Source organism: Dermochelys coriacea, chromosome 23 (genome assembly GCF_009764565.3).
Source record: "Dermochelys coriacea isolate rDerCor1 chromosome 23, rDerCor1.pri.v4, whole genome shotgun sequence".
Taxonomy (NCBI): Eukaryota; Metazoa; Chordata; order Testudines; family Dermochelyidae; genus Dermochelys; species Dermochelys coriacea.
The window spans coordinates 14,329,006-14,355,968 of NC_050090.1; the positions used below are offsets into that span (position 1 = coordinate 14,329,006).

Genomic DNA, 26,963 nt, shown 5'->3' on the forward strand with positions numbered 1-26,963 from the left:
GACATAGGGTGTGCCACTCTGCCCCGGGCCGCCCCACCCCATCCCGCCCCCACACCTGTGCAGCTGCTCAGTCAGATCCAACATGCACCAGCCAGGCCTGGAGCAGGAGAGACGCTGCTGCCCCCCACGCCCCCCAGGAGCCGGGACCTGCCCGCAGCCCAGCCCCCCCAGGGCCACAGCCACCCGCTGGGGCATCTGCTCTGCTGGCAAGATCAGCCACGATTTCCTGGTGGCCCTGAAGACCCTCCCGGCCACGGAGCATCAGGTGGGGCTGGGGGAGAGGCTGCAGGACGCCTGGGTTCTCTCCCCGGCTCTGCTCCCAGAGCCAGGGGGTGGTCTAGTGGTTAGTGTCTAGTGGGGCCTGGGAGCTGGCTCCTGGGTTCCGTCCCTGGCTCTGGGAGGGGAGTGGGGTCTAGTGGTCAGAGCACTGGGGGCTGGGAGCCAGGACTCCTGGGTTCTTTCACTGACTGGCAGGGGGGTTGGTTCTGGGGAGGGGTCCCGGCTGCCTCACCCCCACTTTAACCCTCTCCCCCCAGGCTGTGGCCATCGCTGCTCGTGATCTCGCCCGGGCTCAGGAATATGCCCAGAAACATAGGATCCCCCGAGCGTACGGGAGCTATGAGGAGCTGGCGCAGGACCCTGACGTGGGTGAGCCCCCTGGGGACCTCCATGGGACCTGACCCATAGAAAGGGGGGGCAGGACATGGAGCCTTTCCCCTCTAGGGGACGCTGGCTCCCATCTGACTCCAGGGCAGGGACGGGCTGGCTCAGGGGGTTGGGGAAGGGGGCCTGGGGCCTTTCCCCCCTGGGGACAGTCTGTGTGTCTAGGGATACCTCTGGGGCAGGCTGAGACCCCCAAAGTGTGGGAACTGATCTGGGAGGAGTGAATGGGAGCACGAGGGGTAACCTGGAGCCAGGACACCTGGGTTCTCTCCCTGGCTCTGGGAGAGGAGTGGGGTCCAAGGGATAGAGCTGGAGGGGGGGCTGGGAGCCAGAACTCCTGGGTTCCACCCCCATTTCCCACCTCCCATGGCAGATGTAGTCTACGTGGGGGTCATAAACCCCAAGCACCTGCCCGTGGGACGGCTCTTCCTGGGGGCCGGGAAGCCCGTGCTGCTGGAGAAGCCCCTGGGGATGAACACGGCGGAGGTGAGGGAGCTGGCACAGCTGGCCCGGAGCCAGGGGGTCTTCCTGATGGAGGTGAGTGACCCCCCTAGAGCCCCCTGCAGCCCAGCCCAGCCCCGCCCTGGAGCAGCGGGGCTGGTCCTGACCACTCGGGGAGAGTGCCCACTGTGGGGCCCCCAGCCCCGCTCCCTGCAGCCCAGCGACCCCTGCTGAGCCCCTGCCCCGCTTCCCCCAGTCCAGCACCCCCTGCCGGGCCCCCCGCCTCCCTCCCAGCACCCCCTGCCCCGCTCCCCACAGCCCAGCGCCCCCTCCGGGCCGCCAGCCCTGCTCCCCACAGCCCCCCACCGAGTCTCTCCCCCGTCCCCTTCTGGGCCCCCTGTCCCGCTCCCCGCAGCCCAGTGCCCCCTAGGGGGTGACACAGAGAGCACAAAGGGACATGGGCTGAACCCCCCGGAGCCAGCGGGGGAGCGGGGCCACCAGGAACAGCCCCTCCGTAGAAGGGACGTCCCTTAGTTCGGCCTCTGGGTCCCAGGAGCTGGGGGATTGCCGAGCGCTGGGGGGAGAGCCGCGGGACGCGCCCAGCATGGGAACAGGGATGATGATTAACACCCCGAGTGTGGAAAGGCCCCACGTGACGTTCCCGGGGGGCCTGCGGCATAGGAGCTGCTGGGGGACAGGCCCCGACAGGCTGGAGCTGGCGCCGCCCGTGAGCCAGCCCTGAAAGGACCCAACCCTGGGTCACGGGTGCCGAGGGAGGGGTAGAGCCACCCCCTGATCTGGTTCTGGCACAGCACCCGCTACCATTGCCATGGGGCCAGCACCCACGGCCAGGGGACGGCACCCCCTGCTGAGGCCCCCATTCCCTGCAGCCCAGCGCCCCCTGCCGAGCCCCCCACCCGCTCCCCCGAGCCCAGCACCCCTTATCTCCCAGCTCTGTTTCTGCCCCTGCCCCCCCAGGCGTTCTGGACCCGCTTCTTCCCCATCTCAGAGCAGATCCGCCAGCTGCTCGCCCAGGGGGCGGTGGGCGAGGTGAAGCTGATCTCGGTGACTATGGGGCACCCCATGGAGAACATCCTCCGGCTGGTGAAGAAGGAGTTGGGGGGTGGGGCCATTCTGGACATCGGCTGCTACGGCCTCCAATTCGCCAACATGGTCCTCACAGGGGAGCAGCCAGAGTCCATCATCGCCTCGGGCTTCCTCTTCCCCTCTGGTACCGGGGGCTGGAGTGAGGGGCACTGGTGGGGGGTCAGGGAGAAGGGGGGCTGCAGGTCAAGAGTGAGGGGCAGGAGTGAGGGGGGTCAGGACTCAGAGGCACTGGCAGGGCTGTGGGGGGCAGGAAAGAAGGGCACCATCGAGGTGGAGGGGCTGCGGTTCGGGCATGAGGGGCATCGGCAGGGCAGGACTCAGGGGCACCAGCCGGGCAGGGGGGTTGTGCGTCAGGTGTGAGGGGCACTGGCAACATGGCGGGGGGAAAGACTCGGGCACCAACAGGGCAGGGGGGCTGTGGATCAGGTGTGAAGGGCACTTGGAAGGCAAGGGGGGCAGGATTCAGGGGCACCAGCAGAGGGGGGCTGTGGGTCAGGTGTGAGGGGCAGTGGCAGGGCAGGGGGCCAGGACTCAGGGGCACCAGCATGGCAGCGGGTCAGGCGTGAGGGGCACCAGCAGGGCAGCAATGAAGGGCACCATCGGGGCAGAAGTTCAGGGATGAGGAGCACCGGCAGGGCAAGGGGTCTGTGGGTCGGGCATGAGGGGCACCAGCAGGGCAGGGGGGCAGGACTGAGGTGCTGCTGTTTCGGTTTCCCAGGTGTGGACGAAACCACCTCGGTGATCCTGCAGTACGCGGGCAAGCGCCAGGCCGTGGTGTCCTGCACCATGAGCGTCGAGCTCCCCAACCAGGCCTCGGTCTGCGGCACAAAGGGCTCCATTGAGGTGTGTGTGTGGGGGGGGGGAGGCACAGAGGGGGCAGCTCCTGGCCTATGGCCCAAGGAGAAGAAAAGACCAGGAAAACTGGCCAGGCACCAGGACTCCTGGGTTCTCTCCCTGGCTGGGGGAGGGAAGTGGGGACTAGTGGGTAGAGTGGGGAGGGGGGGGGAGAAGCCCAGAGTCTTGGATTTTCTTTGGCTCTAGGAACAGTGTGTGGTGAGGTGGGGCAGCTTGGTCAGATCCTATCGTGGGGGGCTTATTATTAACCCTTTCTTCCCTGCATCCTCCTAGCTCCCCGCCCCCTGGTATGCCCCTACCACCATGATCGTGAATAACCAGCGCTACGAGTGCCCCCTGCCACCCCCCACCCAGCCCCTCAACTTCTCCAACGGCACCGGCATGCGCTATGAGGCCCAGCACGTACGCGAGTGTCTGCTGCAAGGTAAGGGCCAGACGCCGGGGTTCCAGCTGCCGGGGGAGGGGGCTGGGAGCCAGGACTCCTGGGTTCTCTCCCTGGCTCTGGGAGGGGGGCCAAGTGGTTAGAGTAGGGAGCCCAAGCTCCAGGGTCTCTCCCCCCATCCAGCTGTAGCAGCCCGCAGCTTGCTCAGCCCCTGGCTGGGGCACTGCCCAGGGGAAGCTCACAGCCCCAGCTGAGATGTCTCTCCCCACAGGCCTGAAGGAGAGCCCCATCATGAGCCTGGCCGACAGCGAGCAAGTGGCCTCCATCATGGACAAGGTGCGACAGCAGCTTGGAGTGACCTACTCCGCAGACAAGCAGGGCTGAGCGCCCCGGCTGCCAGGGGAGGCGCCCGGGTTGGGATGAGGGCGCCAGCGTCAATGCAGGGGCTGCAATAAAAAGGACCTGCCCAGCTGCGGTGTGACTCCTTTTGGGACAGAGCTGGGGGGTGGGGGAGGAGGAGTGCAGGACACCTGGGTTCTTCCCCAGAGAACACACGTTTATCTTACAGCCCTCCCCCCGCAGCACCATCCACCATCACAAGGGACCCCCCAACTGAAATCAGGGCACCCTATGTTGGGCAAACACCCTCCCCACACACACACCCACCAGCCATCAGAGCAAGGTACAGCCCCCCGCTCCCCTTGTGGAAAGGCTACTCCCACAGGAAAGGGGGGTGGGGGAACACCCTCTAAGTTCAGGCTGTTGCCATGCCTCCACCCGGCCAGCTGGGGGTGTTGCTTCCTCCCACCATCAGTCTAGAACAGGGGTGGGCAAACTTTTTGGCCCATGTACAGCGGGCCAGGTAGGGAAGGGCAAACAGCCTGGCCCCCCTCTGAACCCCTCACCCATCCAACCCCCCCATCTCCTTGTCCTCTAACCACCCCCCCATCTAAACCTGCCCTGCTCCTTGTCCCCTGACCACCCACCCCTAACCACCCCCCAGGACTCTGCCCCTATCCAATGCCCCCTGCTGTCCCCCCAAGCTCCCAACCCCATCCACCCCCCCGAACCTCCGCCCCATCCAACCGCTCTGTCTGCCCCCTTACCAGGCTGTGCAGAGCGGCAGGACAGGCTTGTTGGAAAGCCTGGGGGGCATGGCTGTGGGGGCAGGGGCCAGCATCCCCAGGCAGGAGCTCAGGGGCCGGGGGGATGGTGCCACGGACCAGATGTGGCCCATGGGCCATAGTTTGCCCACATCTGGTCTAGAGAGCCTCATTTTTAAGTCGATTCCTAGAAACCTGCAGCTGAGTCTGGGGGCACAAGGCTCCATCAGGGAACTCCCCCTCTGCATGGCACATGCCCCACCTAAATCCCAACCCCCCTGCCTGGGGAAGGAGCAGGGAAGAGGCACTAACACAAGGAAGAGGAAAAAACCTGCTCCCTGGCCATGGCTTAGCTCTGGGACCGCAGCAGTGGGGGCGAGGGGCCAGAACAAGCAGCCACGGGCAGGCCACCTTTCACTGACACGGCATCCAGGCTCGCCTCAATCAGCCCGGCCCGGGCTCCCCAAGCCCAGCCGAAGGGCTAACAGAATCTGCGAGTTGGAGTGAGGGAGTCGGGGGAGCTCGGGGCCTAGGCCCAGGGCGACACTGCTAGATTCCCCCCTCCACAGCTGGCGTTTGCCATTCAAGGGGGGGGGTGGATAAATCGCAGAGGGGCCAGGAAAGAGGCCCGAGGACGATTCCAGAATCGGAAAACCTGCCCAAGAACGAGAGGTGCCAGCTGCGTCACTGAGCACAGAGTGGGGGATGGGGGGGAGAGAGACCCTTGATGGCCTATCAGATCCACCAGGCAAAGTGAGACAAATTCCCAGTAGAAATAAAGCACCAGGAGTCGGGGGGGGGAGGGCGGAGGAGGAGAGATTAACCCTTGAAGCCACCCCCCCCCAGGGGTGGAGTGGATTCTCCATCCCAGGGAACCAGGACTGAAGTCAGGGCAGCGCCAGGGGGTCAGACGAGGTGGGATGACTCCTTGCCCCGCGAGGATCGAGGAAGCGAGGCGGCCCAGAGCCGCGGGATGAGCCGCTGCATCCTTAGCATGCTGCTGGCGAGAGGGGGGAAGCACTTGGGTTCCACCCCCCAGCGGTTGGGCTGGGGCTTAGGGGTGCCAGGGAGATTTAGGGGGCCCCCCTGCAAAGAGCTCAAGGTGTTTCTCCTCCGGGAAAGCGCCGCGTGCACTGGGGGGAAGGCCCTGCAGGGGAGAGGGCCTCGAAGGTGCCCACGCAGGGTTCTGAAACCCGCAGCGACTCAGGCTGCCGCGGGCCAGGGTGAGCGATGGCGTCTCTGGTCCCGGCCCAGGGCCGCTCTGGGCAGGGTGCGAAGCTGCAGGCTCAGTGCAGGGAGAAGCAGGTTAGTTCTGTGCTACGCGGGAGGGGATTTTGTCAGCCCGGCCGGCCTAGCCAAGTCCCAGAGCGTCCCGGCCCTGTGAGAGACGCACAGAGGGACTGGGCGGAAGTGGAGGGGCTGGTTTTATTGAGGTTCAAGGCTCAGACCAAGATGCCGTATTGCTTCAGCACGTCGGTGTACCTGGCGATCTTGCCTTCCACATTCTTTTCCGCCTGCTTCTGCAGTTTCTGGAAGAGACGCCCAGGGAGGAGGAATCAGACCGAGATTCGGGGGAGCCCCCAGGAAACAGGCCCATCTCCCTGCGGGGGGTGGGTATATAGGGACCCGGCGCTGGGATGCGGCACTGGGGCTGGTCCTATGGGGAGCCCTCGCCCAGCGCCGAGATGCAGCTCCTCTCAAAGGGGGACTGTTTGAGGCCCCATGACCCCCGGAGACACTCACCATCAGCTTCTTCTTCTTGTTGTAATGCAGCTTGGCTTTCTCCTTGCGTTTCTCCTCCAGGGTCGAGGTGATGGCTTGGTACTTCCAGCCAACCTCATGGGCCAGGCGCCCCAAGAAAGCAAACTGCGGGGGCAGGGGAGAGATGGATCAACAGAGAACCCAGGACTCCTGGCTCCCAACCCCCACACCCTGCTCTAACCCACCAGCCTCCCTTCCTGCAGGATCCCAACTAAGCCAGGTCGTGCTGCGCCCCCAGGTGGTCTCAGATGGTAGTGCATGTAGGAGGTTGTCTCATGGTCGTGAGACTCGAAGAGAAGTGAGTTAGCATCATCACCGACCGCCTGAGGTGCCAGCTCCCAGCACCAGGTAGGGCACAGCTGCTGGCTGGATGTGGCCAGGGCATCACTGGACAGATGGCACCTGCACTGAACAAGGCTGTCCCATGACTGGCCACTAGCTGCCACATGATATTGAAAACCAAGGAATCATGTGGCAAGTAGTCCCATAGGTTAACACCACACTGCCTAACAAACCCATTACCTCTGATGAATTGCTGGTCTCCAATATCATGTGGGCGCCAGTTCCCCATGTTAATACCACTGGGGAATGAATGTATTGCCTCGGAGTTGGCCCTGGCCTAGTATTATGTGGCAAGTAATCCCATGGGTTAATAACTGCCCGAGTTTTGCCTTTGAGGAGTCCTTTGTTCTGACAGGCTGTGGAACTACCTGACCCATAACAGTGCTGCCTTCAATCAGGTTTCAACCTCCTGCCCCATCTCCAGTGTGGAAAGGGGGCTCTGGGAGGGACGTACCTTGCGCGTCGGCTTCAGGCGTACGACTTTCAGAGCAGCGGGTACCACCATCCGTTTCCTCTGCACGGGGGGGGGGGGGGGGGGGAAGAAGAGAGTTATGGATACGAACGAGACAGGGTGGAGGGCAGAAGAGCGGGTCTGGTGTGTCTCAGGATCAAAATTTTTCTCACCCAGTATCAAACAATGTAGGTAGAACATCATGGACACAGGCCCCCCCATCCTCCCCATGGCCCCCGGGGGCACCGTTACCTTGTCGTACGGGGGCGGAATCCCATCAAAGACCTTCAGTCTCTCCAGGGCGGCCTGGCCTCGCTTTGTCTTGTGGGGCAGCATCCCTGCAAGGAGAGGAGACCAAATGCTGGGAGCAGGCCTGCAGCTGGGGGCACCTTGCGCTGTGAGTCTCTGCCCCCCCAAGCCCCATAAGGGCAGGGCTGGGACACACTGCTCTCAGACTGCCCTCTGCCCCCCCCCCCCCAAGCTCTATGCAGGACAAATAAGATGGCCCTGTGCTATGGCTGTTCCCTGGCCCCCCTCAGGGCCCACAGGGGATGGATCATGGTGTGGCCCAGGTGCCCTGCGCTGTGGGTTGCTGCTCCTCAGGCTCCATAGGGGGCATGTCTGGGACACACAGCTGTGGCTATCCTCTGCCCCCCCCCAGGGGATGGATCATGGGTGTGGCTCAGGCCCCTGCGCTGTGGTTGTTCCCTGCCCCCCAGGTGCACATCAGTGGCCCCCCCGTACTGTCCCCTGAAGCCCAGCCCAAGCACTGGGGGTTGTTACCTCGGACCGTGCGCCAGAAGATGCGGCTGGGGGCGCGGAAGTGGTAGGGCCCGCGGGACGGGTTGGTGTTCATGCGTTTGCGGAGAAAGGCCAGGTACTTCACTGGAAGGAGAGTGGAACGGGGTCAGCCAGGGAGCGACTCTCACGGATGCCTGGGTCCCAGGCCCAGTTTGGCTACTGAGTTCAGGGGAGGACGCCCCCTCCCTGGGCCTCAGTTTCCCCTCCCACCCTCAGGATAGAGAGCTCATGAGCCAGTCAGGACAGGGTCTGTATCTGCTTGGGTCTGTGCAGCGCTCGATACCATAGGGGGGTCCCACACCCTCCAACACTACCATAATACTGTGGGGCACTGCCCCCTTCCCGGGGAAATCGTCTCTGCCTGCAACAGACCAAGGGGAGGAGGAACTGGTGCTCGGTAAACCAGCACCCAAGCTGCAAGGGAAAAGGTGGATCAGGAAAGGACCCAGGTGTCCTGGCTCCCGGCCCCGACGGAGGCACTCACGTTTGTTGCGGTAGAAGTTCCCGGAAATGTTGATGCCCTCGCATCTCACCACCACCACCTTGCGCCCTGGGAGGAAGGTAGAGTGGGACGTTAACGAGGCCACATGGCGAGTGGGGTGCCCAGGCACAGCAACTCGGGGGGGTTCCAAGCCATGCAGGCCCAGCGCGGGACACGCTGCTGGGGGTCAGCAGCTGAGCTGGGGTCTTGCCACGCAACTAATGGGGAGCGGAATCGCCACAAGTGAAGGGACTGCCGGGGGTGGGGATTCAGGGCTGCAAGGCTACTCGGGCTCCCGCTTTGAGCCCATTGTCATGGACTCAGGCCAGGGGCCGCAGCAGAGGCAGAGGACACTGGAGTGTTTAACAGCAGGATCAGGAGACCCACCCTTGCATGGACAGCATGGACCTAGAGAACCCAGGAGTCCTGGCTCCCAGCCCCCTGCTGTATCCTGCTACACCCCACTCCCCTCCCAGAGCCAGGAAATGAACCCAGGAATTTGGTCTCCTCCCCTCGTCTGCCCACTAGATCCCTCCTAGAACCAGGGAGTGAACCGAGGAGTCCTGCCTCCCGCCTCCCCACCCACTAGGCCCCACTCCCCTCCCAGGGGAGAGAACCAAGGCGTCCTGGCCCCTCGGGGAGCAGTCTCAGATGGGATGTTCTCACGGTCAGACTCAAACACAGACGACAACATCATCACAGACCCCCTCCAGCAGAGCAGGGCCCAGGCAGGGGGAGGGATCCCAGGCCTGGGAGGCGCCCCCCTAGCTACACTCACCCAGCAGGACCTGCTTGGCCACGATGGCTGCCAGGCGCCCCAAAAGATGGCCACGTCCATCGATGACCAGAACCTGAGGGGAAGGGGGGAGTCATTGGTTTGGGGGGTCCCAGGTCCCACCAGATAGGGTGACCAGGGGGTGCCTGTGCTGGGGAAGCACCAGCCAGCTCTGGGGTCCCCCCCACTTGAAGGGGCTGGCCCCCCTCGAATCCCACTGGGGGGCTCCACATGCCACTACAGGGGTCTCACATCCCAAAAGTGGAGGTTCCACTTCAGCCCCCCACATCCTTTCTGCCCAACCCAATCTACTCCCCCCGCCCCTCCCCCACCCCATACACCCCCCGCCCCATTCCCCCGCGGCCCCTCCGCCTCTCACCCCCCTGCCCCATACACCCCCACAACCCCCGCCCCTCCCCCACCCTCCCTTTGGGGCTACCTTTGCCCCCCGCCCGCCCCACGGCGCCCCTCCCCCCACAAAGCGAAGAAGCGAAGGGGGGCCCCACTCCCCACGTGCCCCGCCCCGGGGGGCCCCAGAGGCCCGTGGACGGGGGGGGGCCTCCGGGCCCCGCGCGCACCTTGAACTCCGCCATGCTCGCCGGCCGCACGGGAAAGAGGCTCCGCCTCGCGCACACCGCGGGGTCTCCCCTTCCGGCACGGGGCGCGCAGGGGCGGAAGTGAGCGCCAGCGGGAAGCGAAGGGGGCTCCAGGGCCGCCATTAAGGGCAGCGCGGCGCCGGAAGTGACGTGAATGGTGGGAGGGGGCGGCAGGCGGCCCTGGGCGCGGCCGCCAGGACGGAAGGGCGGAAGTGACGGTAAGAGGCGGGCGCAACAGGGAAATCAAAGGATCAGACCGGAAGTGACCGTGGTAGCCATCGAGAAGGCCGCCATGACGGGCAACCAAACCGGAAGTGGTGCCAACCCCCCGAAAGGGGCGGGGGCCGCATCTAGCCCCGCCCACTCTGCGTATATTGAGTTATGTAAATGAGGGGGGGACCCCCCGATGCTCCCATATAGAAGAGGTCACAGGAAGTGGGACCCCAAAATGCCCCTCCCCCCACGGAGTGAAGATGCCCCTCCCCCACCGCAGGCCCCTCCCCCACTCAAGGGGCTGCTCGGTCTCCACAAGGGCCCCCCACTGCCCCCCAGCAAACCCCTCCCCCCACTACAGGGCCCCCCTCCGATCCCCCTCCCCCAACACCCCACACCCCGGCCACGTCGCCACTTCCCCCTGGCCCTGCAGGCCCCGGAGCTGGGTGCAGGGTCGCCCCCAGGCCGGATCCGGAGGCTGAACCCCCTCCCTGCTTCCAGGCGGGGATCCCCCGTCAGCCCTTCAGCCCCAGCGCCGCCTGGGGGGCTCAGGTGCGGCTGGGTCCCCCCCCCAATCTTTCCCAGCTGCCCCGGAGAGCGACCCCCAGCCTGGGCGTGCGGCCGGCGTTCTCTGCTCCTGGACGGACCCGCTGACACGGCGCCGTGTAAAAACGCAGGCTGGTCGCTGGCCCCCGGCGACTCCCAGGGCTCTGGGTCCCTGGCCCAGGCTCGGTGTTATTCCCCCCGCCCACAGGCCGTGTGTCCACGGCAAACAGGATCAGGGACGATGTTCTGGTGTCGTTAAAGCTGGGAACTAGGGCAGATGTAAAGGGGACTCTCGTCCCCTTCCTAACACTCAGTGGCGGGGGAGGTGGTGGCTAGCTCCCAGTACTCCAAGGGGGAAGGGTCGATGGGAAGTCAGGACCCTGAGGCTGACAGTCCCAGGAACAGGGGGGCTAATCAGGGAGTCAGGAGGCCAGGGGGGTCCCGTCCCCTGTGTGAGCTGGAATTGCCTGGGCCAGCCAGAGTGGGGCCGAGCTAAGGAGAGAGCAGGGCCCAAGCTGAGCAAGGGAGTGGAGCTGGGCCAGCCAGGGAGGCCAGAACAGCAGCCCAGGGAGCTGGAGGCAGAATGGGGCTGGGGCTAGGGCCGGAGCTGGAGCAGTCCGGAGCCAGGTGCGGTGAGCAGCTGGGAGGATCGAAGGGGACTCTGGGCACTGGGCCCAGTGAAGGGAGACATCCCCAGCCAAGAAGCCTGCAGGCCAGACATGGGGGGGGGGTCGTAACCCCGATGTGGCAGGGGCGACACTGGGAAGAAGGATCCTGCCACCTACAGCCTGAGGGCGTGTGGCCACCTAGAGCCAGAGTGAGTGTCTGACCCGCAGCGGCCCTGCAGCACAGCCAAGGCCTGGGACGGGTGAGGAACAGACTGAACTTCCCTGACATCCCAGAGGCACCTGTTTGTGTGGACCCCGTACCACAGGGCGGGTGACTTGTTTCCTTTAACCTTCCCCATCTTTTCCTGATTTTTTATGAGTTGCTGTTTAATACATTGTACGTGCTCTGAACTCTATGTAATGATCAGTGATTCAGGGAGGCAGCCGCTGCAGAGTCAGTGCCCCGGAGTGGGGACACCCTCGCCCCTGTCCTAAGTGACCACGACAAGACTGGGGGTCAAGCCTGCAGGGGTCCGGGACCCAGGCTTGCCAGGGTTACGAGGACTCTGCCACACGGGAGGGAGGAAGGAGAGCCCTCGAGGTCAGGCAGGCTGCTGGATAAAGGGAGTGGGAGCAAGGACTCAGATCCTTTCGCTAGCCAATCCCACTGGGGCGGGTTTAAGCCAGGAAAGTTCCCCACAATGGCGGGACCCTTACCGCACTTACACAGGGCCCAGGACCCCGCAGGAAACCCCCCTGCTCAATGGTGGTTCCCCGTTCACAGGTGCATAGGCAGAACTCTTCATTAGCCAGTTTTTAATCAATTTCACATGTTAATTTTCTAGTGTTCTCAGGTTTTCTAGTGTTCACGTCGCCCGGCACCATATCAAATGCCGCCCGGCAGCCTACACTTGCTACCTCCGCATGGCTGCTGCTTGTATCAACCCAAACTGAAATCGCATCCAAAACACCGAGCTTCCCAGCAGTGACTCCCATTCCCGGGCAGCGGGGGTCAGGCCCGATCCTGGGTGTATGTCACCCCCACCTGCCGCCGCACCTCGTCCATGATGGAGGCCACCAGCTCGGAGTGAGCCAGGCTCACGATGGGGCTTTCCCTCAGGCCTGGGGGGAGAGGGGGTGTCAGTATGGGAGATGCTGCGAGCTTCCCCGGAGCATTGCCCCCAGTTGAGGACTCCAGCACTGTGAGCTGCCCCACAGCAGTGCCCCCCTCCAGGTACCCAGGTGCTGCGACCTTCCCCACAGCAATGCCCCCGCTGGTTAGTGCCGGGGGGGGCCTCGACCTTCCCCACACCAGTGCCCCCCCCCGTTACCTTTCAGCAGACACTGGCGCACGTGCTGGGCCTCGTAGCGAAGCCCGGTACTTCTGGTGAAGTTGAGGGGCTGGGAGGGGGGGGGCAGGGGGAACTCCTCGTGCTGCCCATTCACCACCAGTTCAGTCGGGCTCCACATCTGGGACGGGAGCTGCCGGGGGAACAAAGAATCTAATGGTTAGAGCAGAGAAGGAGGGCCGGGAGCCAGGACTCCTGAGATCTATACCACACTGCGGAGTCCCTTCCCCTCTGTGTGCCTCAGTTTCCCCCCCAAGGCACCTGGATGATGCCCTTGGTGCCGCTGATGGCAGCCTGGTTGGGCAGCAAGGTCACCATGGAGCAGGTGATCACGGCCTGGTGCTTCCCCGGGTAGTTCAGGATGACGGACAACATCTCATCAACGCCTGGGAAGGAGAGAGCAGGATGGGAGCCTAGAACCAGCGCTACCGGTGCCCCTCACTCCCGACCTGCAGCCCCTGCTAGCCCAGCCCTGCTCCCCTCAAGCCCTGCCTCTGCCCCTCACTCCCGACCCGCAGCCCCTGTTACCGGTGGGGTGAAGGAAGCCCGAGGCAAGGATGGACTCTGGTGTCTCCTCCCCAAAGACCATGGTGGCGAACTGGATGCAGTAGCAGCCGATGTCCAGCAGGGCGCCGCCCCCCAGCTCCTTCTGCACCAGCCGGGGGCAGCCCAAGAGGGGAAGCCCAAACTCGACCCTCACCACCTTCGGCTCCCCGATCGCTCCCTGGGATAGCAGGGAGTGGAGCCGCTCCGAGGCTGGGAAGAATCGGGTCCAGTATGCCTGGCAGGTGCGGGGGACACACACACAGAAGGGAGTGGGTCCTGGGGGTGCCGTGCCGCGGAGGGCTAGGCAGGGCCCCAGAAGGGCAGCCATGTCCAGAGACTCCCCCTCCCACACTAAGCTCCCTCATGCGGAGTAAACCGCTAATGGGTCTAAAACAATTTGTACTCGGGCCTGGCCAGAGACAACCGGCCCTTGTCGGTTGGCTCCCAAAACGGGCTGCCCAGAAGCTGGACGAGCCGGTGGGAGACGGGTCCTCTTGCAAACCGGAAGCTCCTTTAGGCAGCTGGAGCCTTGGGTACGAGCGTAGCTGACGTGGGACGGTGACACGTTACGGAGGGAGGCATGAAGCCGCATTGCAGACGGACACAGAAAACACTACAAGGCAATACCGAGGGGCGCGGCGTGGGGAGATCTTAGCACCGTCAAAAGCCCTGGCCATCTTCTCAGGTTCCCGTAACTGGCTTGGGCTTTGTTTTACCCCCACTAGGAAAACAGAGAGTGTTAGGTCTAGTTCGAAAGAATCAGACCCCGTTCAGCCCAGCCCTCGGACGAGACGGGACGCCGGCTTCTAGCAGCCAAGGGACGCCGGTGAATCCTGAGCCATGTTTCAAGTTTGAGCCACCGAAAGAAGTTATAAAAACCGCCAAGGGGGCCACCTGGCAACATAACGACAGCCAGGAAGAAAATGGGGAACCAAATTAGACAAACTGTGGAATCTGAATCTTTTATCTACGCTTTGTTTGTGTCGAATTAATTAAATGCAATTTAACTGCTGGATTTAGTTTTACATTTCCACCACGAATTGTTTGGCTGGGTTTTATTTTAATGTCAGGAATGAATTTTGCATTTTTTTCTTTGGGAATTTGGTGACTCGTTTCCGTTTGCTGTGAAGGTAATATGAGCAATAATATACAAACCAAATCTAGATCTCGTCGCCCCATCTAAGTGATATTTACTCCTTCTCGTAACACAAGAGTTGGGGGGTCACCCAATGAAATGAACAGGCAGCAGGTTTAAAAGAAACAAAAGAAACTGTTTCTTCACACAAGGCACTGTCAACCTGTGGAACTCCTCACCACAGGATGTTGTGAAGGCCAAGACTATAACTGGGTTAAAAAAAGAACTAGATAAGTTCATGGAGGATAGGTCCATCACTGGCTATTAGCCAGGATGGGAGGGCTGGTGTCCCTGGCCTCTGTTTGCCAGACGCTGGGAATCGGCGACAGGGGATGGATCACTTGATGATTCCCTATTCTGCTCATTCCTTCTGGGGCACCTGGCATTGGCCACAGGATACTGGGCTCGATGGACCTTTGGTCTGGCCCATTGTGGCCATTCTGATGTTCAAATACTTGAACTGCGCAGGGTTTTCCAAACGGGCGATCATAGGACTAGGCGAGATGCAAACGAAACATATCGTATCAACAAAACCTTTTTTTTTTCTTTTTGTTAGTTTCCAGACAAGCCGTTTCTTTTGGAATATTTCTCCTGCCCTGTCCACTGACCGTGTGCCTCAACCCCAGGTTACTAACTCGGGTCCTCACAGATCTCCAATCGTCTAGGTGCTTGTTCCAGCCGGAGAATCACAACTTTTATGAAGCTCCCCTGGTTTGCCCGGCAGATCAGATTCTCCCATGCCCTAGACTTTCGCTTGAACTAGGACACTGACAGCTTTCCCATGCACGATGAAGCAGGGGGCCTTTTCAAACACACTATTAAGTGCCATGGCCCCAAACTGTGGGTCCCTGTCTTAAACCGCAAGCTAATGCCCCCTGGACAGTCTCACTCTTTGGCCATGAATCTCGCTCTTAGGGACAGACAAGCCTTGGCATCTCTGGCAGAGGGCGCTCCCCCCGGCTGTCAGGGCTGGCCCGGGTGCTCCTTGGAGGCGCTGGGCTGCGGGGCAGGGTGAGGGGCTCAGCAGGGGGCAAGGGCTATAGGGAGTGGGGCAGGGGGCCCAGCAGGGGGTGCTGGGCTGAGGGGAGCAGGGTGTGGGATCAGCGGGGGGCGCTGGGCTGTCGGGAGTGGGGCGGGGGGTCGGCAGGGGGCGCAGGGCTGCAGGGAGCTGGGTGTGGGGGTCAGAAAGGGGTGCTGGGCTGCGGGGTGGGGGCTCAGCAGGGGGTGCTGGGCTGCGGGGAGAGGGGCAGGGGCTCGGCGGGGGCGCTGGGCTGTGGGGCAGGACGGGGGCTCAGCAGGGGGCGCTGGGCTGGAGGGAGCAGGACGGGGGCTCAACAGGGGGTGATGGGCTGGGGGGAGCAGGGCAGGGGCTCAACAGGGGGCGCCTCCCCAAGTGGTCAGGACCAGCCCTGATGCCCCAGGGTGGTGCTGGGGGTGTGGGGCTGCAGGGGGGTTCTAGGGGGGTCACTCACCTCCATCAGGAAGACCCCCTGGCTCCGGGCCAGCTGCGCCAGCTCCCTCACCTCCGCCGTGTTCATCCCCAGGGGCTTCTCCAGCAGCACGGGCTTCCCGGCCCCCAGGAAGAGCCGTCCCACAGGCAGGTGCTCGGGGTTTATGACCCCCACATAGACCACATCTGCCATGGGAGGTGGGAAATGGGGGTGGAACCCAGGAGTCCTGGCTCCCAGCCCCCCCTTCAGCTCTAACCCTTGGACCCCACTCCTCTCCCAGAGCCAGGGAGAGAACCCAGGTGTCCTGGCTTCAGGTCACCCCTCGTGCTGCCATTCACTCCTCCCAGATCAGTCCCCACACTTGGGGGTCTCAGCCTGTCCCAGAGGTATCCCTGGACACATAGACTGTCCCCAGAGGGAAAAGGCCCCGGGCCCCCTTTCCTGCCTCCCTGAGCCAGCCCGTCCCTACGGTGGAACCAGATGGGAGCCAGCGTCCCCTAGAGGGGAAAGGCCTGTCCTGCCCCCCTGCTTTCTGGGTCAGGTCCCGTGGGGGTCCCCCGGGGGCTCACCGACGTCAGGGTCCTGCGCCAGCTCCTCATAGCTCCCGTACGCTCGGGGGATCCCATGTTTCTGGGCGTATTCCTGAGCCCGGGCGAGATCACGCGCAGCGATGGCCACAGTCTGGGGGGAGAGGGTTAAAGGAGGGGTGAGGCAGCCAGGACCCCCCCCAGAACCAACCCCCCTGCCAGGCAGCGAGCACTGAGCCAAGAACCCTAGAGTCCTGGCTCCCAGCCCCCACTGCTCTAACCACTAGACCCCACTCCCCTCCCAGAACTGGGAACAGAACCCAGGAGTCCTGGCTCACAGCCCTCTCCCCCCTGCTCCAACCACTAGACCCCACTCCCCTCCCAGAGCCAGGGAGAGAACCCAGGAGTCCTGAGTCCCTGTTTCTGGAGAGTCCCCCGTATGCCCCCACAGGTCCCCCATTAATCTATTCTCAGTCTTCCCCCAAACCCCTCCCACTACAGCCCCCACAGGGTCCGTCTGAGTCATGGGCTGAGCCCCCGCAGAACCCCTCCTGCTCGGACCCCCCTGGATTTCCCCTGCCCCCCACCGGGTTCTCCTCGCCTGTAAGGGCCCCAAGGCCACCAGAACCTTGCGGCTGCTTTTCCCGGGGGAGGGGGGTGGTGCACGGGGCGGGGCTCGGTGCCAGAACTGGAACAGATCCAGAACCCGCGGGGGCGCGGGGGAAGTTCAGACTTTGAACTCCCGACCGTGGGGCTGAGTCCCTTGGCGCCCGGACTCCTGGGTTCTGTGCCCGCCTTTGAGAGCCGAGCGGGGTCTAGTGGTTAGAGGGGGGGGGCTGGGAGCCACTAGACCCCCCCAGCCCTGCCAGTGCCCCCCACTCCCCACCCGCACCCCCCTCCCACCCTAGCCCTGACCTGATGCTCGGTGGCCGGGAGGGTCCCCAGCGCCACCAGGAAATCGTGGCTGATTTTGCCGGCGGAGCAGACGCCCCAGCGGGTGGCCATGGCCCGGTTTAGGGGGGGTCCCTTGGGGCGGAACCAGAACCCGCGGGGCCGGGAGGGAAAGTCACCGGGGAGCCCCGCCCAGCCGAGACCCCGCTCCGGCCACTAGGGAGCAGCCGGACACCAGCCTGCGGCGCGCTCCGCCCCGCGCCCGAACGCCTGGGTTCTCCCCCGCTGGGGAGGGGAGCGGGGTCTAGTGGTTAGAGCAGGGAGGGTCTGGGAGCCAGGACTCCTGGGTTCTCCCCCTGGCTCTGGAAGGGGTGCGGGGTCTAGTGATGGGGGGGTGGCGGGGAGCCAGGACTCCTGGGTTCTCACACAGTTTGCTCGATGAGTCTCTTGCCGGACTCTGGGAATAACGGTGAGAAGCCACAACCAGCCGGGGGAGGATGCTGCCAGTGGCGAGATGGAGTCTCCGGGGCTTATCCAAGTGATCCCAACGGGGGGTACGGGGGGGCACTGCCGGGGGTGGAGGCTAGACTGTGGGAACAGCCCCGCCCCTGGTTGCTATGGAGAATTTGCTTGTCCCCTCAGCTCAGCTCTCCCGACTGCTATAAAAGATCCCCAAATCCCCCGGGGGGCCGCAGACCTCGGGGCTGGGTTTCATTCGTCCTCCGGCTCAGGAGCCAGATTCCAGGAGGGAACCCAGGAGTCCGGCTCCCAGCCCCCCTGCTCTAACCACTAGTCCCCCCACCCCACCCAAAGCCGGAGCTGGCGCCCCCTGGAGGCAGAAGCTCCCATGTCTCATTCCGTGGCCGGGCTCCTCTGCCCCCTGTCCAGGTCAGCGGTTTGTTGGGGAAACTTCCATACAAGCGTCTGGGGCTGGGCCCTGGCCCCTCAGAACAGCCGGGCTAGCACACGGGTCCCCCACTGGGTCCATCTGTGCCCCCCCTTTGCCATCCCTGCCCATCTCGCTGCTCGCAGCTGGCCCTGCTACAGTCAACCGCCAACCGCGACATGGCACCTGGAGGCAGCCCAGGGCCGGGCTAGCAGGGGCTGCGGGGCGGGAGTGAGGGGCACCAGTGGGGGTGGGGGGAGCCCAGGGCTGGGCTAGCAGGGGCTGTGGGTCGGGAGTGAGGGGCACCAGCAGGGCTGGGGGGAGCCCAGGGCCGGGCTAGCAGGGGCTGTGGGTCGGGAGTGAGGGGCACCAGCAGGGCTGGGGGGAGCCCAGGGCTGGGCTAGCAGGGAGCTGTGGGTCGGGAGTGAGGGGCACTGGTGGGGGTGGGGGGAGCCCAGGGATGGGCTGGGGGGGCAGGGGGCTGCAGGTCGGGAGTGAGGGGCACTGGCAGGGCTGGAGAGAGCCCAGGGCCGGGCTGGCAGGGGGCTGCGGGTTGGGAGTGAGGGGCACTGGGGGAGGGGCTGACATTGGGAATGCATCCCCAGCCCCATTTGCACTATATCTCTGGCTCCATCCCCCCCCTCCCCCCGCACCTGGCTAATCCTGGAGCCAACTCTCTATTTCTGGTCCTAGCCTAATCCGGCTGCATCTGTCCAGGCCACATGCCGGGTGCCTGGCCCCTCCGTGGGCCACCCGCCTCCGAGCGCCCTGCGTGGCCCAGACCTCACCTGAGCACTCAGCAGCCAACAGCTGCTTTGGAGACCCCCTATTCATAGGGGAGCAGGGGGCTGCAGGTCGGGAATGAGGGGCACAAGCAGGGATGGGGGGAGCCCAGGGCTGGGCTAGCAGGGGCTGCGGATTGGGAGTGAGGGGCACCGGCAGGGCTGGGGGGAGCCCAGGGCTGGGCTAGCAGGGGCTGTGGGTCGGGAGTGGAGGGGCACCGGTAGGGCTGGGGGCTGCGGGTCGGGAGTGAGGGGCACTGGCAGGGCTGGGCTCGCAGGGACTGGGGGTTGGGAGTGAGGGGCATCACAGATGGGCCATGCTGGTTTAGCAGCCACCCCCCCTCCACCATGGACAGATGAGTCCAGAAACAGGGACCATCGCACCCCCATTAGCCACAGGAGGAACCAGCTCTTCCTTGCCCCCCACATCCATGGGTCCCATCCCAGTAAAGGGGGGAGCGCCCCCTCCTGAGCCCCCCCTGCTCCTTTTAACTACAGCACCAGTGATAGATGGGGGTGGATGGGGCTAGATAGATAGATGGATGGGGTGGATGGGGATGGATCGCCAGATGGGGGTCCATGGAGCTGGACGGAGAGGTCTATGGGGCTAGGCAGGCAGAGGGAGTGTATGGGGATGAATGGACAGATGGGGGTCCATGGGGCTGGATGGAGAGGTCTATGGGGCTAGGCAGGCAGAGGGAGTGTATGGGGATGAATGGACAGATGGGGGTCCATGGGGCTGGATGGAGAGGTCTATGGGGCTAGGCAGGGAGAGGGGGTGTATGGGGATGGATGGACAGACGGGGGGGCCGTGGGGCTGGACAGAAGGATGCTGATCCACCCACATGTTGCCCCCCCCACCCCTTGGCGCAGGAAGGAAGCTGTCACAGGCCAGGCCTCTTGGTCCCGTATATAATTTATATTTATATATTTACACAAGAATTGGTTTATTCCAGGGGGGGGGACACATACAGTCAACACCAGGCAGATCCTCCAATGCCAGAGCTGTGGGGCAGGGAAGGGACCAGGGGGCTCAGGTCTCCCTCCCCCCACACTTTTGGGGGTATCCCCCGGCCCCACAGCATTGCCACCTGCTTCTAACGGGGAGGAACGGGGCGGCGCTGGGGCCGAGCCAGCAGTGGGGGTGGGTTGGGGATGTTATGTGGGGAGGACCTCACTCCACAGGTGTCTACTTGAAACTGTCACATGGAAGTGGGGGGCATGAAACCACCGACTAGAGGGTGCAGACTTGTTTGAAGTCCTGGCCTAAGCATGTGCTGGGTGGCTTGAAACCATCGGCTGGATGGAGTAGGGTGGCTTGAAACCGCCAGCTGGATGCTGTGGGGTGACTTGAAGCTGCCGGCTGGAGGTTGCAGGGCAGTTGGAAAATACCGGCGAGAATTGTAACGCAGCAGCCCTGACCCGGCGAGCTAGGACATGCGGGGCGGCTTGACACCAGTGGCTGGATCATGCGGTGTGTCCCGAAACTACCAGCTAGAATTGGATCAGGCAGCCTGACTGGATGCCCGCTAGGATATGCAGGGTGTCTGGAAATCGCTGGCTTGAGCAGTACAGGGTAACTTGAAACCATCACATAAAATATGCAGGGTAACTTGAAACTGCCAGCTGGAGCATGCGGGGTGTCTTGAACCCGCCACCTGCAGGGTGTGGGGTGTCGAACCTGCCAACCTGAATGCATGGAGCAGCTTGAAACCGTCATCTCGGATGTGCAGTGGTGCTTCGAAGTCACCTGCAGAGATGTGCTGGGGTGGCTGGAGACCACTGGCACTAAAGTGCAGGGTGGCTGGGAGCCGTCAGGGTGGGCAGCTCAGAGAAGGAGCGGGGAGTGGGGGTCTCAAAACCGCCAACAGGCACATGAGGGGTGGCTCAAAACCGTCATTTGTCATGTCACTTTGTAAAGACGTTGTCAGATTGAACCCCGGGGTCACCAGCTGGGGCATCCCCACATCCCTCTCCAATGCCCCCCGTAATGGATCCCTAGTGCTGCCCCCCAGGCCTGCTGGGGGGAGGGGTTAATTAATTATGGGGCACATGGGAGCCTGAAGGTCAAAGGTCAAGCCCCACCATCCTCAAGATCAAGTGGGGCTCAAGGCCAAGCACAGAGGCCAAGGGTCAAAGGTCAAGACCTTCCGACCTCAGTGTCAAAGGTCTAACCTCTGCCCTGCCCTCCTCCCAGACCCAGGTCGGTGGGATCAGAGGACTTCCCCCCGAAGCCTTCCAATGGGTCGTACCATCAGCATCACCCCCTCACCTTGATGGGTCATACCAAATGGCGACTCAGAGGGGAAGAGATTTGGGAGTGGCCTGGGGAGGGGGTTGTACCAATGGAGCGGAACCCAGTGAGGGGAGGGGGGGTTGGGGTTGGGTGCAGCTTAGAGGCTTTGGGGTGTGGCCTGACTCAGCTCCACCTCTCGCCCTCCTGGATGGCACCAATGAAGGGGGCTGTGGCCCATAGTGTGGGGGTGTGGCCTAAATCAGCCCCGCCCCCTTCGGATTGTACCAATGCAGTGGGGGAATGGGGTGTGTGGCCAAGCTCAGTTCTGGCTCCCCTGGACCATACCAACACGGAGGGGAGGGGGGATTCGGGTGTGGTCTGCAGAATTGGGGTGTGGCCAAGTGTGGCCCCACCCCTCTGGACTGTACCAACACAGTGGGGGGACTGGGGTGTGGCCTGCAGAATTGGGGCGTGGCCAAGCTCAGCCCCATACCCTGGACTGTACCACCGCAGAGGTGCCCGGGGGGAGGCGGAGATCCGGGGGGTCCCTAGGACAGGTCCCTCTCCTGCGGCGCCCCGTACATGTAGGTGTCCTTGCCGGGCTCCTGCACGAACTCCTCCTTCCTGTCCCAGTCGGCCGCCCAGCCCCCGTTGGCGAAGCTGGTGCTCTTGGTGGCCCCATAGCCGCTGCCCCCCCCGCCTGCCCCCCGAGCCGCCTCGTCCTCCTCGTCGGCCAGCTCATCCTCGTGGACGAAGCCGCACTTCTCGGGGCTGGTCTCCTCCGGCTCGGCCCAGGGCTGCTTCTCGCCTGAGGCGAAGATCCCGTAGAACACGACGCCCCCGTAATGCACCAGCGAGGCGATGAGGAACACGTACTGCCACTCCTCCCGCGTCTGCCCGCCGGGGGGCGGGGGTGAGCAGGGCAAGGAGGAGGACGAGTAGGGGCGGGGGCAGGGCAGGGAGTGGGGGGATGGGAGGGGGAGAGGGAGGAGTAGGGGGCGGGGGCAGGGAGTGGGGGGATGGGAGGGGGAGAGGGAGGAGTAGGGGGTGGGGGAAGGACAGGGAGGGGGGATGGGGGGAGAGGGAGGAGTAGGGGTGGGGGCAGGACAGGGAGTGGGGGGATGGGAGGGGGAGGAGTAGGGAGCAGGGGCAGGGCAGGGAGTGGGGGATGGGAGGGGGAGGAGTAGGGGGCGGGGCAGGGCAGGGAGTGGGGGGATGGGAGGAGGAGAGGGAGGAGTAGGGGATCGGGGCAGGACAGGGAGTGGGGGGAGGGGAAGGGGGAGGAGTAGGGGCGGGGGCAGGGGCAAGGTAGGGAGGGGGGATGGGAGGGGGAGAGGCAGAGGGAGGAGTAGGGGCAGGGCAGGGAGGGGGATGGGGGGGAGAGGGAGGAGTAGGGGCGGGGGCAGGACAGGGCGAGAGAGAAAGAGACAAAATAATATTTTATTTCCCTTCCTTATGAACATTTTGACCTGGGGGGGGTCAGCCACCCCCTAACACGGGGCTCCTGAGTGCCCCCCCTTGAGCACCAGCTTCAACAGCCCCCCCAACCCCACCGGTGCCCCTCACTCCCGACCCGCAGCCCCCCCAGCCCTGCGGCACCTTGTGCTTGGTCATGGCCCCCACGATGACGGGGCAGACCATGCCCGAGAGGGTGCCCACCCCGTTGGAGATGCCCATGAGGATGCTGGCGTAACGCGGGGCGATGTCCAGGTGATTCACGTTGAACCCTGCAGGGATGGGGGAGCAAAGAGTCAGAGCCCCCCTGCCCTGCCCCACGGTGCCCCCTGCCCTGCCCCACGGCACCCCCTGCTGTGCCCCCGCCCCCTTTCATGCTCCATGGTGCCCCCTGCCACCCCTTCCCTGCCCCAGGGCATCCCCTGCCGAGCCCCCACACCCTTCCCTGCCCCACAGCGCCCCCTGCTGAGCCCCCACCCTGCTTTCTGCCCCCCGGCACCCCCTGCCCCACTCCCTGCCAAGCCCCCACTGTTTTCCCTGCCCCACGGCGCCCACTGCTGACCTGAAATAGCGAAGCCGCTGAAGCCCACAGCAAGGACCAGGAACGAGATGGCGACGCCTTTACTGTGAGAGTAACCCACCACCAGCAGCAGCGTCGCCTCCATGCCAAAGCCTGGGGGGCAGGGGAGAGAAACTGAGTCACACACCCCCTGGCCCTGCCGGTGCCCCTCACTCCCGACCCGCAACCCCCTGCTAGCCCAGCCCTGGGCTCCCCCCAAGTCCTGCCAGTGCCCTTCACTCCCGACCTGCAGTCCCGTGCTAGCCCAGCCCTGGGGTCCCCCCAAGTCCTTCTGGTGCCCCTCACTCCCAACCCGCAGCCCCCTGCTAGCCCAGCCCTGGGCTCCCCCCAAGTCCTGCTGGTGCCCCTTACTCCCGACCTGCAGCCCCCCAAGTCCTGCCGGTGCCCCTCACTCCCGACCCGCAGCCCCATCTCACCCCCGCAGTTCATCATCTTGCGGACGTTAGTGGTGGACATGATCCGGCGGCTGCGGAGGAAATCCGCGATCTGCCCCCCGATGGGGACGATGATGGTCATGACCAGGTGGGGCAGAGCGGAGAGAAGGCCCACCTGGGGGGGGGGGGCAGGGAGAGGAGAGTCACCTGCCCTGGCACCCACGGGGAGCCTCCCCCTCCCCCCACCCCCCTCTTTCCTGGGTCCCACCCCGCTGAGTCTGGGCCCCAACCAACTCGTTGCACTGGTGAGAGGAGGCAGGATTCCACCCCCAGATTCCCTGGTCAGGGTGGGGGGCCTGGGCTCCGTGCCAGCTCTGGGAGGGGAGTGGGGTCAAGTGGTTAAAGCGGGGGTGGGGGGCAGGGCTCCCGGATTCTTGGGTTCTGTCCCGGCTCGGGGAGGGAGCTGGGGGCCTGGACTCCTGGGTTCTCTCCTGGTTCAGGGAGGGCACCACAGGGGCTGGGAGCCTGGACTCCTGGGTTCTGTCCCGGCTCGGGGCGCGCAGCACGGGGGCTGGGTGCCCGGATGCCTGGGTTCTGTCCCGGCCCGGGGCGCACAGCGCGGGGGCTGGGGCCGGTACCTTGCTGATCTCGAAGCCGAAGACCTCCTCGAAGTAGGCCGGCTGGCTGATGAGCAGCAGGTAGAAGGTCCAGCTGCGGCAGAAGTTGGCGACGATGATGGCGTAGACGGGCATGGAGGTGAAGAACTTGCGCCAGGGGGCCTTGAATTTCTGCCAGGGGGGAGGGAGGGGAAGGGTGAGATAGCCAGGCTGCGAGCTTCCCCACAACAGTGCCCCCAGCCTACGGCATCCCCGTGCTGCGTGCTTCCCTGCAGCAGTGCCCCCAGGCAGGATGTCCCGGTGCTGCAAGCTTCCCCGCAGCAGTGCCCCCATCCCATGGCATCCCGGGGCTGTGAGCTTCCCCACAGCAGTGCCCCCAGGCCAGGGCGTCCCAGCACTGCAAGCTTGCCTGCAGCAGTGCCCCCAGGCAGGGTGTCCTGGTGCTGCAAGCTTCCCCGCAGCAGTGCCCCCAGCAGAGGGCATCCCAGGGCTGCGAGCTTCCCCGCAGCAGTGCCCCCAGCCCGCTTGCCGTGGGGTCTCACCACCAGGGGGTTCATGAGACTGGCGCTCTCCCCGATGCTCTCCTCAATGTACCGGCGCTCCTCCTCCGTGATGGTGGGGTGCTGAGCCGGGCTCTCATAGGAAACCAGCAACCAGAACATGTACCAGAAGATCCCAAAGCTGCCTGTCAATGGGAGGGGGGAGGAGTCATGGCTGGGTGGCGGGGGGGGGAACAGCCAGCTGAGAGAGACCCTCCCGCCTGTGGGGGGATGCTGGGCAGGAGAGGCCCGTGGGTTTGGTGCGGGGAGGCTGGACACCGGGGTAGATGGGCCCGTGGGTTTAGTGAGGAGAGGCTGGATGCTGGGGTAGATGGGCCCGTGAGTCTGGTGGTGGGAGGCTGGATGCCAGGATAGATGGGCCTGTGGGTCTGGTGGTGGAAGGTTGGACACCGGGGTCGGTGGGCCTGTGGGGTTGGTGGGGGGAGGCTGGACGCTGCAGTCAATGGGCCCATGGGTCCGACCTTACCATAGACGTAGAAGACCGAACTCCACCCCGAATACTGGACCAGGACCCCAGCCAGCGGCATGGCCACCACGGCGCCCGCATAGGAGCCTGCGGGAGGTTGTGGCCCACGTTAGCCAAAGCCCCACGGTGTGAACCGAACTAGACCCCAGCCGCCCCTGAACCGGGGAGAGAACCCAGGCATCTAGGCTCCCAGGCCCCCTGCTCTAACCACTAGACCCCACCCTCCTGGCACCGGGGAGAGAACCCAGGCGTCTGGGCTCGGCGGGGGAGGGTCTCTTACCACAGAAGGCCGTGGTGGCGAGGCGGCTGCGCTCCAGAGGGGGGGCCCACTTGCTCCAGATCCCATGGCAGGCCGGGTACGTCACCCCCTGGGACAGACGGACAGACAAATGTTAGGGCTTGGGGGGCGTGGCCAGGCCACCAGGCTGCGCCCCTTCACTGGCACCACTCCTCCCACACTGCACTCACAACCCGCCCCATTAGGAAGGGGGCGTGGCTAGCACATCTGGACACGCCTCCCAATACACAAAGAGGGCGTGGCTAGAGGGAGACCCCCACCACCACCAGCAGCCCCACCCTCCTCAACAGGTTGCCCTCTCCCACCTGGGCTAGGAAGGGGCGTGGCCAGAAAAGCAAGCCCTGCCCTCTTACCCCGCCACCTCCATGTGCGGGAAGGGGTGTGGCCAACATATCAAGCCCCACCCCCTAACCTTCCCTCCCAAGCCTCCCCCATGCGGATGGAGGGCGTGGTCAGGAGGGCAAGCCCCACGCCCTCCTCTTTGGTCCCTCCCCCAGGGTGCGCTCACCTCCACCAGCCCCTGCAGGATGCGGACGAAGATGACGCAGCCGTAGTGAACCCGGGCAGCCGACGGGATCAGCATGTTCAGGGTCGAGGTGGCCACGATGGCAAAGCCAAACACCCTGCGGGGGTAGGGCGGGGTCAGGGTGCTCGTGCAATCACGCCCACGCGGCTCACCATTGTGCCCCTGGGGGCGGCAGCTCGTCAGCGACATACGCAGGACTGCACACTCGCCGCAGTGTTTGCACGCTCACTGCTCGCTAGTGTGTAGCACGCTTGTTGTCACTCTTGTGTTTGCACGCTCGCTTCTCACTAGTGCATTGTACCTTCACTGCTCACTGTTGTCTTTGCTTCTCAGTAGTTCATTGCATGCTCGATGCTTCCTATTGTGTTTATGCTCACTGGTGCAAGGCACACTATTGTGTTTGCAAGGTTGTTGCTCAGTAGTGTGTTGCATGCTTGCTACTTGCAACTGTTTGCACGCTCGCTGCTCACTGTTTGCAGGTTTGCAGCTCACTCCAATGTTTGCATGCTCACTGAGTGCTAGTGTATTTGCATGCTTGCTGGTGCATTCAAATACTCACTGTACATTAGTACATTATACACTTGCTGCTCACTATAGTATTTGCACATTCAAGGGTCACCATTGTATTTGCATGCTCATTACTCACTAGTACACTAAATGATTGTTGCACACTATTGTGTTTGTATACTTGGCAACTTGATCTTATGTTTCCAGGTTCACTGCTCAAAAGGGCTTCACATGCTGGCTGCTCACTATTGTGTTTGCACACACATTCTTCACTAGTGCACTGGATGCTTGATGCTCCCTTATGCTCACTGCTCAAACATGGGTTTGCATGCTCGCTGCCCAGCTGTGTATCGCACACTCACCAATCACTAGCATTTGTATGCTTGCTGCTCACTAGTGCATTGCACTAACACTAGTGACACACTATTGTGTTGGCACAATCGCTGCTATGTGTTTATGTCACTGCTGGTCATGACTTTAGCCGCATCATCCCCAAACATAACAGCTGCTCACGACTGCAGTTTGCCTACCTCGCACCACTGCACCACTGATGCCTCTGAGGTGGGGAGCAGAGGTTGGGTATATGGAGACCTCTCTGGGGTGGGGTGGGGTGGGGTGAGGGGGCTGGGTATCCTGGGACCCCCCCAAACCA

The 26,963-nt window shown here is 63.8% G+C and overlaps 4 protein-coding genes and 2 non-coding genes across 7 annotated transcripts in view; 1 reads left to right on the forward strand and 5 right to left on the reverse strand.

Annotated features, from left to right (window-relative positions):
* Positions 1-82: 82 nt before the first annotated feature.
* LOC119847461 (trans-1,2-dihydrobenzene-1,2-diol dehydrogenase-like) lies at positions 83-3,855 on the forward strand. Its single transcript, XM_038382259.2, has 7 exons — positions 83-265; positions 537-648; positions 1,037-1,200; positions 2,083-2,335; positions 2,930-3,054; positions 3,340-3,490; positions 3,720-3,855. The coding sequence occupies exons 1-7, from the start codon at positions 83-85 to the stop codon at positions 3,830-3,832; spliced, it is 1,101 nt and encodes a 366-aa protein (XP_038238187.1). The 3' UTR covers positions 3,833-3,855.
* Positions 3,856-5,957: 2,102 nt separating this feature from the next.
* RPL13A (ribosomal protein L13a) lies at positions 5,958-9,896 on the reverse strand. Its single transcript, XM_038381671.2, has 8 exons — positions 9,741-9,896; positions 9,166-9,238; positions 8,391-8,456; positions 7,889-7,990; positions 7,358-7,443; positions 7,109-7,168; positions 6,295-6,417; positions 5,958-6,080 (listed from the first exon to the last, which is right to left on the reverse strand). Exons 1-8 carry the CDS (start codon positions 9,879-9,881, stop codon positions 5,994-5,996), a joined length of 738 nt encoding a protein of 245 aa, XP_038237599.1. The 5' UTR covers positions 9,882-9,896; the 3' UTR covers positions 5,958-5,993.
* LOC119847537 lies at positions 6,551-6,635 on the reverse strand. Its single transcript, XR_005290111.1, has one exon. It is a non-coding gene; the product is annotated as a small nucleolar RNA Z195/SNORD33/SNORD32 family (small nucleolar RNA).
* On the reverse strand, positions 7,251-7,316 carry LOC119847538. The gene has a single exon (XR_005290112.1). It is a non-coding gene; the product is annotated as a small nucleolar RNA SNORD34 (small nucleolar RNA).
* A 1,270-nt stretch (positions 9,897-11,166) lies between the features above and the next one.
* Positions 11,167-17,306, reverse strand: LOC119847492 (trans-1,2-dihydrobenzene-1,2-diol dehydrogenase-like). Its single transcript, XM_038382326.2, has 7 exons — positions 17,049-17,306; positions 16,176-16,287; positions 15,628-15,791; positions 13,003-13,255; positions 12,736-12,860; positions 12,457-12,607; positions 11,167-12,247 (listed from the first exon to the last, which is right to left on the reverse strand). Exons 1-7 carry the CDS (start codon positions 17,136-17,138, stop codon positions 12,138-12,140), a joined length of 1,005 nt encoding a protein of 334 aa, XP_038238254.1. The 5' UTR covers positions 17,139-17,306; the 3' UTR covers positions 11,167-12,137.
* Positions 17,307-20,238: 2,932 nt separating this feature from the next.
* Positions 20,239-26,963, reverse strand: part of SLC17A7 (solute carrier family 17 member 7) — a 23,966-nt gene continuing 17,241 nt past the window's right edge. For both annotated transcript variants that reach the window (XM_038382327.2, XM_038382329.2), the window contains exons 4-12: positions 25,787-25,901; positions 25,261-25,348; positions 24,981-25,067; positions 24,497-24,639; positions 23,976-24,125; positions 23,380-23,512; positions 22,946-23,056; positions 22,528-22,655; positions 20,239-21,821 (exon numbers count right to left, since the gene is read on the reverse strand). In XM_038382327.2, coding sequence (XP_038238255.1) covers positions 21,477-21,821; positions 22,528-22,655; positions 22,946-23,056; positions 23,380-23,512; positions 23,976-24,125; positions 24,497-24,639; positions 24,981-25,067; positions 25,261-25,348; positions 25,787-25,901 — 1,300 coding nt within the window. In that variant the 3' untranslated portion in view covers positions 20,239-21,476. The remainder of the gene's footprint in view (positions 21,822-22,527; positions 22,656-22,945; positions 23,057-23,379; positions 23,513-23,975; positions 24,126-24,496; positions 24,640-24,980; positions 25,068-25,260; positions 25,349-25,786; positions 25,902-26,963) is intronic.

What these genes read in the sequence shown, in the direction of transcription:
- RPL13A (XM_038381671.2), bottom strand. Translation starts at nt 9,881, where the DNA reads ATGGCGGCCCTGGAGCCCCCTTCGCTTCCCGCTGGCGCTCACTTCCGC. An exon ending in TTCCGCCCCCGTACGACAAG is followed by an intron (nt 7,169 to 7,357) that starts GTAACGGTGCCC and finishes CCCCCCGTGCAG; the next exon opens with AGGAAACGGATGGTGGTACC. An exon ending in ACAAGAAGAAGAAGCTGATG is followed by an intron (nt 6,081 to 6,294) that starts GTGAGTGTCTCC and finishes CGTCTCTTCCAG; the next exon opens with AAACTGCAGAAGCAGGCGGA.
- LOC119847492 (XM_038382326.2), bottom strand. Translation starts at nt 17,138, where the DNA reads ATGGCCACCCGCTGGGGCGTCTGCTCCGCCGGCAAAATCAGCCACGAT. An exon ending in TCCCGGCCACCGAGCATCAG is followed by an intron (nt 16,288 to 17,048) that starts GTCAGGGCTAGG and finishes CTCTCCCCCCAG; the next exon opens with ACTGTGGCCATCGCTGCGCG. An exon ending in GGGCTTCCTTCACCCCACCG is followed by an intron (nt 12,861 to 13,002) that starts GTAACAGGGGCT and finishes TCTCCTTCCCAG; the next exon opens with GCGTTGATGAGATGTTGTCC.
- LOC119847461 (XM_038382259.2), top strand. Translation starts at nt 83, where the DNA reads ATGCACCAGCCAGGCCTGGAGCAGGAGAGACGCTGCTGCCCCCCACGC. An exon ending in AGGGGGTCTTCCTGATGGAG is followed by an intron (nt 1,201 to 2,082) that starts GTGAGTGACCCC and finishes CTGCCCCCCCAG; the next exon opens with GCGTTCTGGACCCGCTTCTT. An exon ending in GCACAAAGGGCTCCATTGAG is followed by an intron (nt 3,055 to 3,339) that starts GTGTGTGTGTGG and finishes GCATCCTCCTAG; the next exon opens with CTCCCCGCCCCCTGGTATGC.